Genomic DNA, 20841 nt, shown 5'->3' on the forward strand with positions numbered 1-20841 from the left:
CGAGTTAGATCTGGAGTAAAAAAGGTCGCTTTTTCCAATGGCATCAAAAAGAAAGCTGTGGGACAATTCCTTCACTTTTTATTGATAAATTTAATAAAGAAAGTAGTACCTAAATTTCAGCTAAGCCTAAAAAAATTCGAGCTAAAAACGCAAATAACTCGGGCCGTAATAAAGTTAGAGCATTGAAACAAATTGCGTAGAACGCGGAAAATTCTACCCTTTCTAACGATATGTAATATTAATATGTGCAAGTAAATTTTCATCCCCATATTTGAGAATTTATATGAAAATTGGACGTAAATTGCAATAAAAAAAGAACTATTCACCAAATTTTATTCGAACTGGTCTGCAAACCTTTTCAGGACTTAAAGGAAAAAATTGTGAAAATTTCAGCACAATCGGCCGGGTAGTTCTTGAGTTTTGCGAGTTCAAACACACAGACGCTTTTTGGGGACTTCATTTTATACTATGTAGAGATGAAAATAAAAGAACGAACGGGATTTGAAGCATGATATCGAGTTTGTGACATGAGTTTAGTCAAGTCACTTAATTGTGCAGAAATCAGATTCTCACCAAATTTTATGTACGCCAATTTCACTTTGTTTTTCATCTCTAGGTAGAGAGGAAACATTGGAAACTCGAATCGTCAACTAGTGTATTGGAAAGACAGGAAATATTTCTTAGCCTCCAAAAACCCCTATTTTACTCCATGATACTTTTTTGAATTTCTATCCTTAGTCCACTCGCCCAATAAATCCAATCCCGTTCGTTGCCCCGCTACTTCACTTTGCTCCACATTCCCATACGACTGAGCTTATAAAAATGTAGGAAAATAGATTTCTGGACTACTTAAGAGTATTTTCATAGCATCGAATCAAAAAATTACCGATACCGAGATGTACAGGTAGTTATCAAAATAATGGAAACACCCATGAATAAAAGTGACATTTTTCAATGCGCTTCGTAATCAATAAAAAATAAAACTAGGTATCTGTTTTTTTTTTTTTTTTTTTTTTTTTTTTTAAATAGCAATGTACATATTCTGGTTGTATATGGTGACTTAAATGAAGTTCTGGAGGTCTTGGAACTTTTTCAAGCACGTGAAATGTTGGACCTCTCAAACAATAAAAGAGGCCAAATTGTTGGAGCGCGACTAACAGGAGCAAGTGTAACTGAAACATCTCAACATTTTTACACTTCTAAAGGTACAGTATCTAAACTCATAAGAGCATCAGGGGCGCACCCAGGATTGCTTCCTGGGAGGGGCTAAAAGTTTCGCGAGGAGCTCCGATAAGTGAAGTCACAGGCAAAATCAATGAAGCTTCAAAAGGCCCTCCCCCGAAAAAAAGTTACAAGTCTACAAATCATTAAAAGTCCCGAAAAACCTAATTTGAGGGAGTTCTTAGTGACTTCAGAGAATAGACGGAGGTGGGCGTTTCGTGAGAACTGCCCCGAAAAATTTCTTAAGTGAATGACTTAAGAATGAAATTTTAGGGGCGTTGACGGAAGATGAGAAGGCTTTCCCCCTCGAGAACATTGTTAAATTGAAATTTCTAAATTCCGAAATTTATTTCAAAATTGAAGATTTATGTTATTGTGGTGACGTGAAAGTGAAGTTAGGGGGCTCTCAACCGGAAACTTTTTGAAATTTATGTCTTAAAAATGCATTTTTGGCTACCGTTGATGGTGTTAAGAGAAGAGAGTCAGGGTTCAGGGGCTCCGCCCAGAAATGTTTTCAAATTGAAGTTATAGAAACGCAAATGTAGACTATTTGCTGAGATATTAGAAGATTGATGGGGAGGGGGGCGTACTCTCGGTAATGCTTCGAAATTGAAGCCCAAAAAATACATTTTAATGCTATGTTTGGTGATGTCAAGGGTTTTCCTAGAAAAACTTTCGACATAGAGGGTCAAGAAACACAATTTTTAACTATCTTTGGTGAACCAAGGGATACAGCATGGGATATTTAGGAGTTCTCCGATTTAAAACAGATTTTGCAGCTATCTTTTGGAGATGATACACAAAGGAGGGAAATGCAGAAGTTCCGTACTGGAAATACTTTAAAAATAAAATTCCCTAAACTTACTTTTGGCTTTTTTGTACCCGTTGGAGGAGAAGAAGGTAAGTAGCTCTCCCTCAGAAATTTTTCGAATTTAAAGTATTTAAAAAAAATTAAAGATATCTTTGGTGAAATTATGATGGAAATTGGAGAAAGAGTGCTCTCTCCCGGAAAATTTCTAAAACTCAAGGTTAAAAACGCAATTTTAGGCTCTCTTTGGTCAAGGGGGTTCGTCTTCATGCTTCTGGGAGGAGCTTAAGCCCCTTAGCTCCCCTCGTGGATGCGCCACTGGACAGCAAACACACAGTGCGGTAAGACAAGCTCGGCAAAGCAAAATAGTGGACGGAAAGAGAAGCTTAGTAAAAGAAACCGACGGGTATTGAAACGAATTGTAATGTCTAAAAAGCGAACAACAGCAGCAAAAGTGACCACAGAACTCAATCACTGTCTGTATTCACCAGTATGAGTGATTGCAGTCAGAAGGCACATTTTTTAACAGAACATTTACGGCAGAGTAGTGATTCCCAACACTTTTGTCACAGAGTGTTTCCATTATTTTGATAGCTACCTGTACTTAAAATACACCACCAGCTCAGTTATTCCATCCGAGGACTGCAGTTTCGTGCTTTTTAGCACTCATCAGCCCGGAATAGGAATCACATGAGCTGGAGGCGTAAAACCTCTTGATGATGAACCAGGTCTCTTGATGAGTAAAAGCTCTTGATGATGGACCAGATGAGCGACCTTGGTTTGCTAATTCTGCATTAGCTACCAGTTTGTTTGGCCCTCTTGGCTCCCTTAGAGGTTTTACGCCTCTAGCTCATGTGTTTCCTATTCCGGGCTGATAAGTGCTAAAAAGCACGAAACTGCAGTCCTCGGATGGAATAACGGAGCTGGTGGTGTATTTTATGTATTTCTGCCTTAGCCCTGACTTTGGGCGGTAACTTACTACAAAACTACCCGTAGTTGTGTCAAAATAAGAAGAATACGTTCCTAACTCATCATAGATGTGATACTTCACAGCGACCAGGAAAATCAGTCAAACATTAACAATCATAATACGCTTGATTTAATTGAGTGAAAAAACGAATAACGCGTTGTTTGCAATTTTGTCAATAAGATAATAACAACAACAATGTTTAAAAAATGTCAGGAACAATTGAGTCGAAAAATGAGAGCAAAAATGGACGTAAACTCATCATGAATTGTTTCGCAGCTAAGAGAAAAGTAGTAACAAACAGTGACATCTAAACTCGTTATGACTTGTTAGTAAGTTACCACCCTATTGTCAGAACAACTCAGTTACTTCCTATGCCGGGCTGATGAGTGCTAATAAGCATAAAACTGCAGTCCTCGGCTGGAATGACTAAGCTGGCGGTGTATTTCATGTCGTTATGAATTGTTCCGTACCTTAGAGATATGTAGTAACAAAAATTAACGTCGTAACTCGTTGTGATTTGTTTCACAGATAAGAGTCTTAGTAGCGACGAAAATTAACTTCTGAACTCATTATGAATCGTTTTGTAGCTTAAGGTTAAGTAGTAACAAACATTGACGTCTAAACTCATTATGACTTGTTACGCATCTTAGAGATAAGTAGTTACAAAAACTGACGTCGTAACTTGTTGTGATTTGTCTCACAGCTAAGAGTCAAGTAGTGACAAAAATTGACGTATGAACTCACTATGAATTGTTTCGTAGCTGAGGGTTATGTAGTAACAAACATTGGCGTCAAAACTCGTTATGACTTGTTCCGTACCTTAGAGATAAGTAGTAACAAAAATTGACGTCGCAACACGTTGTGATTTGTTTCACTGCTAAGAGTCAAGTAGTGATAAAAATTGAGGTTTAAACTCGTTATGAATTGTTTCGTAGCTCAGAGTAGTAACAAAAATTGACGTATCTCTAACGGATTTGAGACAGGAAATACACATTAAACATGTGTTATTCACTCAACTAGCTGCGTCGCCCGGCTTTGCACGGTCTACTTCGGAAATAAAAGTTGTGTCAAGTGACGCGTGTTCAACAATCAGGATTGAACAAAAAAAAAGAAAAATCAGTAAAATTTTGCGGCAGATTTCGGGAAAATAACCAAAAATGAAACATTTTAAATTCCCCGATCACAGGATAAGCCTCAAAGCAAAAGCCAGAATTCTATTTGTTCATATTCGAGGAAAAAAGCGGCGACAGATCTTTCTTCTCAATGCTTTTCTTCACGCTACAAATTTTAATAAAAGCATTGTTACGGAAAGTTGACATGAAGCACTGAATAATAATTTGAATGGGGGAAAGCCTTCGAAAAATAGGAATTTTATGTCGGAATTCTAAGTATCATAATTAATAGTTTTAACTGATATCTCCGCTAATTATTATAGGAGGATTATGTTAAATAACCAAACATAAAAATGGAAAAATTATGAATCTATCGATACCTGGCTCGATGGTCAGTTCACTGGCGTTCGGGAGAAGTAACTTGGACATAGATACATAGGTACATACGCTCAGTTTTTAATTATATAAGATTATAAAATGAAAAAACATCTGGTTATAAAAAATTTTAAATATTAATAAGAACCTACTAACGTTCGGTGAAGAATTTATTTAGGTAATTTTAAAATTACTTAGACATACTAAAAAAGTATGTAGATACATACTAAGTAGATACATACGCTCAGTTTTTAATAATAGGAGATCGAAATATTTTATAAAATGACCGCAAAAATAGAAACAACAAATAAAAAAATTAAAAATATATGCTGAAAAAAAGTTAAACATTAGAAATGCTATTATTTTCCTCGTCTATACATATTAATATAAATTAATTCTCATTGCAAAAATAAAGCAAGAATATGATGACAACACAAGAACAGTGATTTATCTATACAGACCACAAGTGTGGTTATCCTCATTCAATTTAAAGTCGTCGTTATGGCAACCACATTTATATCCGTCTTCTGTCGTCTCACACGTCTGCTCGCACGGGTTCAGTTTCGGAAAGACGCAGAAAGCATCTGTACAGAAAAGAAGAAAATAATCAGTTAAAAATTTAAATTCATCTTTATCTGATTTGTCCATATTTCAATTTCTTTAGAGAAATAAGTTAAAATATACGAAATTGGAATACTATTTTTGCCCTATATCGACTCACCTGTAAAATTTTAAAAAGAGCAACACAACAATTTCGTTTTAAAAAATCTTTACTAATAATAAAGCTGAAAGTCTCTCTGTCTGGATCTCACTCTGTCTGGATCTTTCTCTGTCAGGATCTCTGTGACGTGCATAGCGCCTACACCGTTCCGCCAATTTTCATGAAATTTGGCACAAAATTGGTTTGTAACATGCGGGATGTGCACCTCGAAATGATTTTCCGAAAATTCGATTTTGTTCTTTTTCTATTCCAATTTTAAGAACATTTTACCGAGCAAATTATCATAATGTGGACGAGTAAATTACCAAATTATCATAGCGTGGAACACATGGGCGAGCAAATTCAAAATCCATTATTTGTAAATATACAAGCGAACCAAATGACCTTTTAATTTTCTACTACGGGCAAAGCCGCGCGGGTACCACTTGTTATAAATAAAGCCCAATAGCAGCTAGCTGTCAGAGTGGCGTAGTGCTTACACGTTGGGTCTTTTACTCCCAAATGAGCGGGTTCAAACTCGATTCCAGTCGATGGATTTTCGAGGAGTAGAAAAGCGTCATTGCCCATGTCATATTGTCATGCGGCATGTTAAGGATGCCGTGAGTACGCATTTGGCTTTGAATACACTCGGCAAAATTAAAGTCCTAGTGCTGCTTCGCATCGAAGAGAACCCAGGTGCCGACATCTGATGGGGAAACTTGGAGTTAAAATTCTGTCTTGGTAATGACATCCATCGATGGTGGTGCCACATAAGCGAATTGATGTCAGACCCTTGGGAAAGTTAGGAACAAATACGCAGCCTCATTAGAAGCAATAGCAGTTACAAATTTAAGAAAAATTAAGGGACAAAAATAGTAAAAATATTTTAATTAATATTATAAAATAATATTTTTACTTAAAAGCATGTTAAATTTTAAGTAAAAATATTATTTTGTGAAAACTTGATAAAAATGAATTATTTCAAGCACATGGAACTCGGACACGAAAAGAAAAAGAAGTAAGTTTTTGAGCTGAGGAAAACATAAGTATCTTGGTTCGATGATGGATTTAAGGGTTTTTCTACCGATTTATCTGTCTGTCAACATTGATAACTTCTGATATGAAGTACTGTATATAGTTTTTTCTGCACATTTAATGTCTCTTTAAACTTATTGCGCATTTAGGTATGCTTCAAAACAAAGGGGTGCCCACCTAGGGGGATCATGGCGCAGACTGCGCCATTAAAATTTTTAAGATAAAGGGCGTTTTGAGAGGTATATTTTTCACCTTTTTGAGGGGCGCTCTTGCTTTTGGGGGGTGGGTCTTCGCGATATTTCGGAGGGTGAACCGTTGCTCGTAGAGAGTGCACCCTTGCAAAACATACTGCATTTGTAATGAAGTTTTCTAGCTTCTAGCAAATTTTTAATCCAAAATGAAGTTTTACAATCCTTTACAAACATTTGGAACACCTTTTAAAACATTTCAAGCTATATATGCTTAAATCTTCGAAGAATACATAACTCGGATTTAAAAAAATGAGTGCGCTGAATTTGCATGCACGTTAAAGTTAATTTCTAAGTTCCTAATTTTATAGGAAATTTTAATTTGTGTGAATTTTCAGTTAAAATGCGTGTACTGTCAACACGCAACGAAAGTTTTGCAAGCAGTGTAAGACGCCATGAAGTTATTTTAACTAGTGTTAAAGCGTCTTTCTAGAAATAACTGAATAGAAACATCAGAACGTAACTGTTCATGAAAGCGCTCGTCTAAACTTTTTCTTTTTTTCAAATGCAGTAACATATAATTTCGCAACACATACGCACCCCGACAAAAAAAAGTAACACATCTCAAAACTTGCACTAACTATTGATTTAAAATTTAAATTTAATGCTCTTTCTTGCCACAAAACTCGCGTAAAGTTAGCTTACATAACTGGTGCATGGTGGCGTAAAAACGATATAATCAATTTCTTCAAATTGGATAATTTAGAAGAAAAATGTTCGAACCATAAGAATGCATTATTAATTTAGACAACAAAAACGAACCCTTAAACATCACATTATAAATTTTTTGCGCCTATTGCAATGTTTGAGAGTAAATCGCTTAGAACTACTATTGCGTAATGACTTGATTTTCTCCATTGTCGGTTTTTTTTTTTTTTTTTTTTTTTTGAGCAATCACGATTGCTTATTGCTTTCATTTGACTGTTTTTGGCGTTCCTATCATTTTATTTTCCCACCGCCACCCTCCGCACCATCACCGTCGACCGGCTCCTCACGATGCTGCTCCTATAGCGAAAGCCGTCTCCAGGTTGCATCCATGTCCTACACACACGCGCATACATACACAACTACACACACACACACGCACAAGCATACACACACACAAACACATACACACACGTACACACACGCATTCATGCTTGCACACAGACATAAACACATATGCCTACACACACATACACATACCCCCCCCCCCACACACATTCATACACACAACTACCCACACACTTATGCCAGCAGACAGACACAAACACACATGCCCACATACACATACCCCTACACACACACACAAACACACACGCCTACATACATACACTCGTGATTGCGAAAAACATAATTTGAATTCAAAATGTCAAAATTCAAATTATTATTATTTTTTTTTTTTTTTTGGTCACTTTCCTTACCTCCTTCACCCACACACCTTAAAGATGTCCCAAATTTGAGAGAACGTCTTACACAAGATTTCTCATACGCTGTACTTTTTAAACGCCAAACCCGAACACCTTTTCTGTTAAAGAAAATGCTAAGGCAACTATCTAAAAACAAAAATTAATTTTATTTGGATTCTACATACAAAAGGGCTTCCAAATTGCCCTTGCAATGCGAACTGCCACGAGACGACCGACATCAACAAAAATCAAGCTATCGAATGCCACGAATCCACAATACATGAACAGAAAGACATCTAACTAAATTGAGCCGAGAATTGGGAAATTTGCATATCGAAAAGCGCCCTCTTGCGCACAGGTATACTCGAGAATTTTTATGGAGATTTTCCACATCTGTTCACAGATATTTCAAAAAAATATTTATCATTGAATATTATACTTTTCCAACCTTGTTGCCCCTGTATATGCTTCTCTTTGCTCCAGGAGAGTCGTGCACGTTTCTCTTTCATGTTTATCTTTGGTCTTACTTCGTAGATCAGCCATTGCAACTGCAGTTTATGCAACCATCCAAGTGTAATTGGCGTGGACAAGATAACTATAAACTCTTTACAACAGTTATGAACGTAAGAAGCATTTTTCAACGATTATTTAGGACAATTCACTGTAATTTGGGTTCATCTTTGCTAGTTGCTACAATTTTTCTACCCCATTTACTTCGGTTAATTTTTAGTTGGTCAGTCCTTCTATATTCCTTTAAAATCTTACATACCGTAGATATTAAAATGTTCATTTGAATTGAGTTCTATTGTTTTTTACATTAAGCAACATACAATACGTAACTTCGTTTTTTCCCTATTTACCTTCACCATCCATTTTGAACAATAAAAGGCTTCTAAAAGGGCATAAAATTATCCGGGCACAGGCATCAAGCTTCATGCTTGGTGACCAGAGCATTTAAAAATATAAAATTGATTAAATAGCATTTCAAGGGAGTACATACATTTTTGGTTATTGACAACACAGAGTTTCAATTTGTTTTTGTAGTATTTTAGAAAACAAAATTAGGTACAGTAAACTTCCGATTATCCGTGGAATAGGGCGGCATGGTATCCGCGGATAATTCGAACAATAGGTAAAAAACGATACTGTTGTATACAATAGTAAAAACACTTATACATACATTTTAATTGTAGTTACAAACATTGCTAAATTGTATCGACTAACATTGAATAGGAAAAATATACATATGGAAAAGCTGAAAATGAACAATAGCACAATCATAAATTAAAAAATTATTTAATAATTGTTAAAAAAATTGTCGACAGATCCGTGGATAATCTGACCGCTAATAATCGGGAATTTATTGTTTGTTGTCAGATTACAACATCAATGCGAAATTGCCAACGCCGTGCACGTAAAGGTTAAAAACAGTTATAATTTTTAATCATGTTTCAAAACTATATAAAGTGCCATTTTTTTTAGGTTTAGCTATGTAGAAATAAGAGGATGAATATTTATTTTTAACTTACTGTTGCAATGGGTTCCATTAAAAGCAAATCCTTCTTTGCAAGAGCACGTGTAACCCTCGGTTCCCATTTCTTTACAGATCATGCCGCGTCCAGGACAAGGAGAAGAAGAACAAAAGTCGGCTGAAAGGGGTGAAACTTATTTTAATAGTTTCGACTACATTTGAAAAATGTGTAGCCTTTCAAAAAAAAAAGGTAAAGCTCAATCAACTTATTTAAAGTCGTTTCCTTCTTCTCTTAGTCTTAGCTTTGACTGCACAAAATATAGCATACTATATACATAAAATACTGCAGTTTCGTGCTTATTAGCACTCATCAGTCCGGAATAGGAAGTGACTGAGCTTGAGGTGGAAAACCTCTTAAGGAAGCCAAGAGTGCCAAACAAAATGGTAGCTAATATAGAATTAGCACTGACCAGACGAGTGACTGAAACAATGGCTCCGTTCAACTCGAAGATTAAAGGCAAGGCATGGTATTTTCAGTAAGTTACCATGACGTACTGAAAACTTACTTACTGAAAATATCGTATAGTTAATAAATAGATGCAATGTACAAGGTGTCTAGCAAAGGATGCCCTGATTTCCAAATTAAATATCTCGAAAACAAAGGACGATATTGGAATAAAATAAACGTTATGTTTATTGTGAAACCCATAAAAATCATGTATACAGGAACTCGGAAATTAGTTTTAAAAATGGCAACAGGTGTCACTGCACGCTGTAGTTGCAGTAGAAGCCTCCATAAATAGTGCTGCGAAGAGGTTAGGTGTTTCAGCAGTAGTTTAGCCTCTCAGATATGCTTACATATGCTCTAGAAATTATCGCCCAGCCTCTTCGCAGCACAAATTATGGGGACATTTTAACTAATTTTTTTAACTAATTTCTAAGTTCCTGTATATGATTTTTATGGAGGTGTTTTCACAGTAAACATACCGTTTATTTTGTTTCAATATCGTTCTTTGGTTTCGAGATATTTAATATTGAAATCAGGGAGAACTTTGCTGGACACCCTGTATTAAAGTACAAGATGCGGTAGGGAGGTGTTACACTTTTCAAAACATTCTAACACATTTATTTTATAATAAATTTTAAATGGTCATATTTCACAAAGATTCCAAATACAATGCCAATGAATAAAACATAAATTACTAACAAGAATGACTTGCAATTTTGGCACGAAAAAAAAATCCAAGTGACGTCTAGGCATTGTTACAGATGAGTAAATATTGTCCTTACATTTTTTAAGCATAGCAAGGAGAATTTCTCGATTATTGACTTATGAACGATATTCATGACTCAGTGGTTTTTCATTGTAAATTCGGGATTTCCCACAGGACCAGTAAGAAATATTCGCCAACATTTTCGCAAAAGTCAAGCATATTATCGAGGTCAATCTAATATCCTCTCAATTCTGGCATAAAAAATTAGTTCAGTTGATTAAAGCCCCATGCCTACTGAAATGGCAATTCATAACGAGTGTATATCAACCATTGCGCATGCGCTAGTTCTACTACAGTAAACTCTCGATTATCCGCGAGTCAATCAATAATCAGGAACATACATTTTTGCAGCAAAAAACAAATATCAATGGCTTTTTTTTTTGACAAAAACTGCAAATTCAAACTCAGTTATTATATTTATTTAATTAATTTTTGTACTTTCCTCATCGTACATACACTTGCTCTATATTGATGTTACGTTCTGTTGTGCAAAAACACAAATCATTTTTACTACACTGTATATATTTTCATTGTTTGCAGAAAGTACTATGCATCAATGCAGCTAAATTTTTGAGGAAGGATAATTTTGTCTCATTTGTCTCTCATTTTAGTTTTTTTTTTTTTTACTGTTTATCCGCGATTTTTATTGTCCGTGGCACTCGCGCCACCCAATTCCGCGAATGATCGAGAGTTTACTGCACTACCTAAGTTATGGCAAACTGTAAAACGTAGCATCTTTACTATCGTATCTATACATATTTAAGTTAAATAGTTCACCATTATGTGAAGGCAGTCAACCTGGAACTCCTGAACATTACATATATTCAACTGTCCTCTAACCAGTTCTTTCCATTGCACTTACAATGGGGTCGTTTCCAAAATTTTAAAAGTTTTTTTTTAAGAACATGCTTAAAAACATAGGATCTGACCATTTTTTAAATAATTTGAAAAAGTAATATTTTTTAAAAAATACTTAAATCGGAGCTCTTTTATTGTTTACGGCTTCTGCTGATGACATCACAAACGATGAAATGCCATTCACAGAGCAAAATATTTAATTCGCATCTTTACTTACGTGTATTGGCAACGATATGGTTGATAACAAGCGTAGAGTGCAGTATTTAACTCGCTTCTTGATTATCATAACGTGGAAACGTGATAGAAAGATGCAGCAAAGTGCATCATTTGTGACGTCATCAAGACCACGCCTTGTTTGAAAAATCGGACATTTAAAAAAACTGTTGGGGAAGTAAAAGTATTTTCTGGGTCCATATTTTTTTTTTTTCTCATTCTATCCATTTTAATGACTAGAAGCAGTACTTTTGACTGAAGGAAACCACCCCATTCCAACTTTTCTTTTCGCAAAAATATTTAACACATTCTATTTCTCATCCAGTTACACACAAGAATATCCATAAAATAATGTCACTACTCATATCTCAAGCAGATGACGTTAAATATCCAGCCTAAAAACTTTCAAAATTGCCGTTTACATTGTATGTACCAGCCACTTCACATTGTATTTAACTTTACTTGTATACTCTGTTTATTTTAATGTTTTGTGATTTTATATTGGTTTCTGTATATATCAAAATTGTTCCAGCGAGTGTCGCTTGTGAACTGTTATACTCCCCCCTCCACCCCCATCACGACATCCGGTTAAATCCTCACCAGGGTTGATACGGTGGTAATTGGTGGTGTTTAAATAAAATTAATTAATTAATTGATTGATTAAACGTAGCTCTTTCCTGTCGCACCCTGTATTAAAAACTAATCATAAATTATATTATAGTCCTTCAAATCATCCAGCAGCAAAAGCTGATTTTTATCTACTTACATTCGCATCTTCCGGTCTTATTACTCCATTTGAAATGTTCCCTGCAAATACACTTGCTGTCGCTGCAAATCTCGTTGTCTTCACAATCAATTAAGGGGCATAGATCCAAACCTGTAAGCACACATTTCGCTGATTAGTAAATCACCCCCGATAAAGATCCTAATTTTCATGCATTGTAAATAATTTCTGTAAAAATGCGGCTGAAGTTACGAGAATGTCTGTTAAATTACGTACGTTTTCCATCAAACACTAAAAACCAAGTGTTTCTAAAACAGCTTTACATATAAACCTTTGTTACTACGAAAATCACGATAATGCTTACGTTCAAAGAGCACGACCTGAAGTGACCGGTTGTTAATCACGTGACAGCAATGACGTCAGCGGTTACTAACCGGTTGTTCACGAACCAATGCTTCATCGAACGCTTTCGGTTGATCACCGGTTACTTGCGCAGACATGACGCAGACGAATAACGCGCAGGTGAAAAATACATAATTGGTCAAAAATGTCACGTGGTTCCATCAACCAATCAACCAGCTGAGTTGCGGTCGACCGGTAGATCAACCGGTGAGACTCACAAAACGACATCGGAAGGAACCAGTTAACGAGTAGCTCTCAGGAACGCTGCGGTTAGCAATCGGTTACTCACCGATCGACCGGTGAGGTTCGTCGAACGCAAGCAATGTCTGTTAAATTATGCAACATAGCTGTAGTACACGGTTAGCATAAAAGAATATCCCGGTTTTAAAAATTTATATTTCACAAACTATTACACTTAGCACTATAAATGATACATAAAAATAAAAACAAACAGTAAAAGGTTTTTTTTTTTAACATACGCAACTATTTAGACGTGCACGTTCGGTACAAGCACAGCCAGAAATTTCTTTTGGAGGGGTTTCTTTGGTCACAACAGTCCTTACACGTGTATTATCTACTGTATTAGGATTGGCAACAATGTTAAAACTAAGACCTTTATAGGGTGTTTCCCTCTCCCACTTTACTGCGCCACCGACGTTTCGCAACGCTGGACTGGACGTGCAGGTGATGATGATGTATTCTTCATGCGTTGACCAGTCGGATCCCCAAACCCAACCCCATGTGATTTTTTTAGGCATTTTTTTTATCAAAGACGGTGTTTTTAAAGCACCATTGCATATAAGCGGGCTTGACTGTAGAAACAAAATCATAATTAAATCACCCTCTTCGAACAGTCAATTGCCACCGTAATAAAGAGGTGCACGACTATGTGCTATGCCAGTCCAAAATACAAAATTTCATAGTTCTACTACTAACAGTTTTTCTGGTGATGAATTGGCATCAAAAAAACTAGTCAGCATCAGTTCCTGTGGCGGGCAATTTGAACCGAATTCAAAAAAGTGCATACTAAAAATATCTGGATAAGCCGCTGATTTCAATCAAAAAATTTTATGAGAAATTATTCATAAATACCATACTTCAACACTCGACGTAACCTATTTCTGCGCAACGCGAATTAGATATGTACGTGATTGCCTGCGGACATGTACATACAAATGTCGAGAGAAAACTTTTCTACACTGTATTATGTACTATAACTAGAGATACAAAAAAAAAACCCAGGAATTTTGGGAAATAAACCCGGAACTTTATTAGGAATTTTGGAAATAAACGTTCTCCATGTTTTTCTACGTTGATTCTGGGCTTCAAACACGATTATGTAAGATGTTTTTGGACAACATCATTGCTAAAAAATCTTCCATGTTCTAAGTATAGAACAGGCTATTTAAAATTTAATTTTAATTAAAACTAAAAATACGCTTGCTGAACAAGGTTTGTTTTTTTTTTTGTTTTTTTTTTTTTTTTTTGAAAGAAATTTCAATTGTTGGTTGATGTCGCAAATAACTACTGTTTGACCATGGATTGTATGGAATTGGCAAACATCCAGTTAAGGCGACTCCATCTGAATGAGGGGAAGAATAAAAAATTTATGCGCGTATTCCGCTCATTTGAATGAGACTCTGCTTAATTTAGAGGCTAGCATACATCTGCAAAAGCTGACATCCCTGAAAACTAATAGATGCTTCCATTTCCGCGTGTAAACCGGATGTTTGCCTTTCCATACAATCCGTGGTTAGACAGTATGTATATAACTCTTTGCTGACGTAGTAAGTACTATTGTGAATGATCAGACTTGCCGGAGTGATTAAAAGTAATTATTAAAGAGTGCTAAATATACAAATAAATCATTTAAATGTGTAATTACAGATTAATAGTGTTCATATAAAAGTATTCATAAAAGATTCAAATCAATCAGTTAAATATTTAATTGCGAACCATTAAAAAAAATTTTCAATTCAAGGTAGCTCAACAGTCTATTTGGCATAACGCTTTTTAGAAAAAGTTACATAATTTTCAGTATACAACAGTAAAAAGCGTTGAAATTTTGAAATAGTGTAGGGAAAAGGTTAAAATATAAACAAAGTTTTCTTTTCTTTAAATTAGTTGAAAATTTTCCCAAAAATTGCCAAAATTTCCTTCCAAAAATCCCAGTGTCTTCCTTTCCTTTGCTACACTAACTATAACTGAACGATATGAACCGAAGTTGGAGGAGCCAGAGTAACACAGAAATAAAATATTTATCCTAGAAATTCTAATTAAACAGTGTCTTACTTTCGCATGTGTGGTTAGTATAGTCAAAGTATTTTCCATCCGCACATGAGCAGTAGTAAGTACCAGCTTTGAAATCGTTGGTACAGTTTGCTTCACCGCAGTAGGCATTCCCACCGTCCATTACACAATAATTCCTCTGCATGCAGTGCTTTCCTGAATACTCTTCAGGGCATGAGCATTTGTAGCTTTTTGCATCAAGTGGTATGCAAATTCCATCATTAGAACAAGGATTCGGAGAACATGGCTTTTCCACCTCTGAGAAACAACAAAAAAAAACCACAATCACTGGTCAATGCAAGGGTTGGAACTTTAATATTGGTAACTGTTTATTTACGCAAGATACAAAAGTGATGCATGCTACCAAGTTTTGCTCTCCTTCAATACAATCACCAGCGTTGTGTACAATCTGTTTCGTACAATGTGGAAGTCACAGACACCTCCAGCAGCGCCTGTTTTATCGAAAGTTCGAATGGGGCATCTTACTTCAGCAGGATTATATCTGAAACTGTTCTGAAGCGAATTTCACGAAGTGATTTTTGTCTCAGGGATTGAATCAAAGTCACTAGGGCTTATGTCTTTGTGATTTTTATTAAAATCTTGAGATGAAAGAGTCACTTCGTGGCTTCAGAACTGTTCTAATCCAAAAACTGTTCCAACAAGTTTACACTCCCTGAATACAATCACCAGAATTGTGCACAACCCGTTTCCAACAATGTTAAAGTCGTGAACACCTCCATCAGTGCCTGTTCTATCGAAAGTTCGAATGGGGCATCCTACTTCAGCAGGACTATATCTGAAACTGTTCTGAAGCGAATTTAACGAAGTGATTTTTTGTCCCAGGGATTAAGTCAAAGTCACTAGGGCTTATGTCTCTGATTTTGGCTAAAATTCTGAGATGAAAGAGTCACTTCGTGTCATTCCCTTCAGAACTGTTCTAATCCAGAAACTGTGTGTGTGTTCCAACAAGTTTACTCTCCTTCAATACAATCAACAGCGGGTTGTGGACAACCCGTTTCCAACAATGTGGAAGTCGTAGGACACCTCCAGCAGCACCTATTCTGCCAAAAGTTTGAATAGAGCGTCTTACTGCACCAGAACTATTTCTGAAGCAGTTCTGAAGCGAATTCCACGAAGTGATATTTTCGTTTCAGGGATTAAGGAAAAATCACCAGGGCTCTTGTCTTTGTGATTTTGACTAAAATCCTGAGATGAAAGAGTCACTTCGTGTAATTCATTTTCGAGCTCTTCTTTGAGATTGCTGCGGCAGTAGACGATGTCGAGTAAAGTCAGACAAAACAACGTAAGTAGAAGCACAAATTTGTAAATTACAGCAGACACGTGTTTCGGCGTTACAGGGAAAGCCTTTTTCAATGCAAAAAATAATGAGCTTATGGATGAAAAGACATCCGACAAAGCGAGTAGTTCGTTTCATTGGAACTATCTACAGAACAGGCGCTGCTGGAGGTGTACTATGACTTCCACATTGATGCAAACGGGTTATACACAACGTTGAAGATCATATTGTAGGACAGTAAAACTTGGCGGCATGTATCTATTTTACATCTGACGGATATAAATATTTACCAGTATTCAAGTTCAAACTTATTTAAAACGAGACACTTTCATTTGAAAGGAGCCTTAAAAATGCTTAGTTTGGAGATCGAGGATCAAAGAACAAAAAGAAAGCTGTTTAAACGAGAAATCAATATTTTTATTCCTTGTAATACGTAAAGTGAAAAAAAAATAATTAAGAAATACTGTTGCTTTATTAAGATTCAATAATTTAGCAAATAAGTAGATTGTTAGAGATTCTGCAATCTTCTACGGACTCTAAAGTGGCAAGAAAATGCATATTTAAACACACCAAAAAAAAATTATAAATATATTTATCTGATGTTTCAGTTATCTAAAAAGACTTTTTTTTTTTTTTTTTTTTTTTGCATCGAAAAAAAAAAATAATAGTGTTACAGAACCATTTTTTCACAAATTCGATTAATTTTTAACTGCGTGGAACTTTCATTCAAAATCATAGCACTTTCTGAAATTTACCTATAAGTTGTATTTTCTGCTTAGCGAACATTAATACGGAAGTCTAAGGGTTTTGAAGAGAAATGTATGTTGAGATCATTTTTGATCCCAAGTTTAGCGAGAAATTGCTAAATATCACCAAGCTTGGCAACAGTTGGAGGTTGTTAATTTAAAAAAAAAAAATTATTGGGCTATTTTCCAAAAATTTGCTTGGAGGCTGTAAGCTAATGTTTAAAATTTATTGTTAAGAGCTAATAGCGCGAATATCAAACATACATATAAAGTGGAACAAAGAAATGTCATTTCATCCAGAACAGAAAAATTCTAATGTTTTTATACTTCCTTTTACAAAAAGGAAGTATTGTATTCGCGAAAAAAAAATTCATTCAAAAATCGGCCTTAATTTCCATTTTTCTCACCCCCGAATGAATGTTGAGGTTTTTTTTCAACTCGATCACACGTGGATAAGTGCCTAAGAACGTATAAACACCCGAAATATCCATTTTGACCATCCCCGAGGTAATTACAACGAGTTTTCTCGTGACGTCCGTATGTACGTATGTATGTATGTGCGGATATGCGTATGTGCGTCGCATAACTCAAGGACGGTATGTCCTAGAAAATTGAAATTTGGTACGTAGACTCCTAGTGGGGTCTAGTTGTGCACCTCCCTTTTGGTTGCATTCGAATGTTCCAAAGGGGGTCTTTTACACCTTTTTGGGGGGAAATCAATGTTAATTTCAATGAAAACTCAAGTGTGTTATAATTTGGCAAACACTTGGCGATATATCGCCAAGCTTTTGGTCGCCAAGTTTTGTCGCCAACTTGGCGACAAATTTGGGGATTTTTTTTTCTTTTTTTTAATATGGTTTCATTTTGGCCACTATTGGCAATATTTAGAGAGTTGACCATTGAATCACATTAAAATGTCCAAAATTGGGAAAATGAATCTGTATAAACGTTTTTTTTGCTCGGGTTCGCATCAAACTTGGGGTAAAAATATTTATACTGTTTCTTTGCTTAATCCAAGGCATTACTATCATCAAATTGACGTAAAAGGAAGTCATGTGATGCACACATCAGCTCGTTTAGCACAAGAAAAATGGGGGAAAAGAAAAAAAAAGGACACAACCATAAATTTCTATAATCCTTGCTTGATCTTTAGATTAGATAACTTTGCTGGTGCACGTTGGTTGTAAATATGCGAAATAAATGCGCTATAAAGTATCTAAAGGGATTAGTACTTTTAAGGAAGACTTAAAAGAAAATAAGTGCAGGTATACTGCAATTTCAACTGATTACATATTTATTTATTTTTTTGCAATTACAGTAAAATATCCGAAGTTGACCGCTCCCTTGACGTGAAAAAAAATTCATAGAATGAAGGTTCATAATTCATTTTCGATGAAGATCAACCTCTTTATATTAAACAACTTACGTTAGTAAAATAAATGAAAAATGTATAAACAGCTGTTCACTAAATCGTCGATGCTGGTCTTTACGCATGCGCTATGAATTCTACTTCAGTTTTTTAAAGTAGTTTTGACGCTTGGCGCAGCTTTTCACAAGTCAGCGTAAAAGTTTTCTCCAACAATTAGTGTTTTTTTTTTTTCAATTGGCACCACTTGCTGCAGAAGTTGTGTAACATTACACTAATTTACAATGATAAAGGGTTATTCATTACGTAAAGGTTCCAAAGGGGAGAGGGGCTTGAAAAATCTCTGAATACCATTACTTTGGGTAGGATGGAGGGGGAGGGGGTCAAACCCATTCTTACGTAATATTTTCCAAGTCGATATTTAGTATTAGAAATCGCGCGGTCAAGTGGTTTGGAAGGAATCATATTTTACTTGCGTCTGGAGGTAAAAAACGCATTAGGCTGAGCTGTTTTCTACTCCTAAGTCTGTCTACTACTAAGAATGAATAATGTAATTTTTTAAAAAGAATTGCATTATGTATGGAATGTTTTATTTTTAATTAGTAGCATTATATACAAAAAAAAATGTCGAAAAAACATTCAGTCTAAATTCCAACTTTTTAGTAAATATTTCTTAATGCAAAAGATTTTTCGAATAATTTAATAACGATTCCAATGATGTAAGATTCGTTTTGTTATTATTTTGGAAAACGAAATGGAATCTTACGTAAGAATTGAAGGGAGGGTGAAAAATCTTACGTACCCTTACATTGGAGGGGGGGGGGGGCGACAAAGAGTGCCCAAAAAATTTTTACGCAATTAATGAATGACCCCTAACCTTGCACATTCTTTTTAGTATCCCCGGTGCAAAGTACCTCCACTGTGCACTAAAGCCCTAAATTGTGTAATAAGTAGCGACACGTCCCGCCATTTTGGTGCTAAACGATGCTTTTTTCTATATCTACAATAGTGAAGTAGCGTGTTTTGCTTCTTGATTGTGGATTAACAGGAGTGTGGAATTAATAAGATTGAGTGTGGAGTTAATAAGAAACTACAATCAAGAAGCAAAACTCGCTACTCCAACATAGTAGACAGCAGACATAGGAAGAAAGCTTAGTTTCGCCCCAAAATGGCGGACGTGTCTCTGCTTATTCTACGATTCAAACTTTGATGTGGACCATTTTCGACCACCACCGCCAGCCATGCGGACCCCCGCGCATGGTGAAACTCAAAACCTAGAGCTAAAAGGTGGGACAGTCGGAGATAAGTCAAGTACAGCCCTTTAAGTGATCAACTTACAGAGTTTTACTTTTCTCTATTTAACATAGGACATAATTTGATATTCTTTTAGTTCATAGAAAACATTCTATAATTATTTTTTTACAGGACACACTACTCGCTTATTCACTTACTTAGACAAGTTTTAGACGCTTCATCTAAATAATATATTGAGAAACAAACGCATATTCTTTCAGATCCGCTGTCACTCACAGAACAGTTGCCATTTACGCAAGTCTCGTCTTCCTTACAGTAGTCTCGTATTTCACAATTTGATCCTGAATATTCCTCCGGACATGAACAGTTATATTCTCCTGAGGAAACATGTTTGCAAATTCCTGAATTCTGACAAGGATTAGGACGGCATGGAAGTTCATCCCCTGCAAAGTAAGGATTCAAGTCTAATCATAAATGTACATTTATAAGAATGAAACTGTAAACCGCTCTCTCCTTAACTATTTGTTCATACATATTTCGCTTAATATATGCTTTATGTACCACTAGTGGTACCCGCACGGCTTTGCCCGTAATAGAAAATTAAAAGGTCTTTTGGTTCGCATGTATATTTACAAATAATGTATGGTGAATTTTCTCGCAAATTGGCTTGGTACCCATGTTACGGCTCCACGTTATGATAATCTCATAATTTACTCGTCCATCTTATGATATTTTTTGTTCTTAAAATTGGATTGGAAAAGGAACCACATCGAATTTTCGAAAAATTGCTTCGAGGTGCACACTCCCATGCTACAAACTAACTTTGTGCCAAGTTTCATGAAAATCGGCCGAACGGTCTAGGCGCTATGTGCGTCACAGAGATCCTGACAGACAGAGATCCGAACAGACAGAGGAACATTCAGCTTTATTATTAGTTTTAAAGATAAAGAAGATAAAGATTGCAACAGCGAACAAAATTAGCTACGAAAAGTTTTAAACAAATAATAATAGGTTTTTGAAGATTTTCATTCCTAGAAAGGGATTTGTTTTCAAATGTGGAAATCGTCTGCTATGACAATCAATCATAAAA

The 20841-nt window shown here is 35.7% G+C and overlaps 1 protein-coding gene across 1 annotated transcript in view; it reads right to left on the reverse strand.

The window, feature by feature from the left end:
* Nucleotides 1–20841, reverse strand: part of LOC129227253 (neurogenic locus notch homolog protein 1-like) — a 113087-nt gene that overhangs the window by 66372 nt on the left and 25874 nt on the right. The window contains exons 6-10 of the mRNA XM_054861771.1: nt 19949–20194; nt 15092–15346; nt 12440–12550; nt 9387–9506; nt 4948–5070 (exon numbers count right to left, since the gene is read on the reverse strand). Of these exons, the coding sequence (XP_054717746.1) occupies nt 4948–5070; nt 9387–9506; nt 12440–12550; nt 15092–15346; nt 19949–20194 (855 nt within the window). The remainder of the gene's footprint in view (nt 1–4947; nt 5071–9386; nt 9507–12439; nt 12551–15091; nt 15347–19948; nt 20195–20841) is intronic.

Source organism: Uloborus diversus, chromosome 8, assembly GCF_026930045.1.
Source record: "Uloborus diversus isolate 005 chromosome 8, Udiv.v.3.1, whole genome shotgun sequence".
Lineage (NCBI taxonomy): Eukaryota > Metazoa > Arthropoda > Arachnida > Araneae > Uloboridae > Uloborus > Uloborus diversus.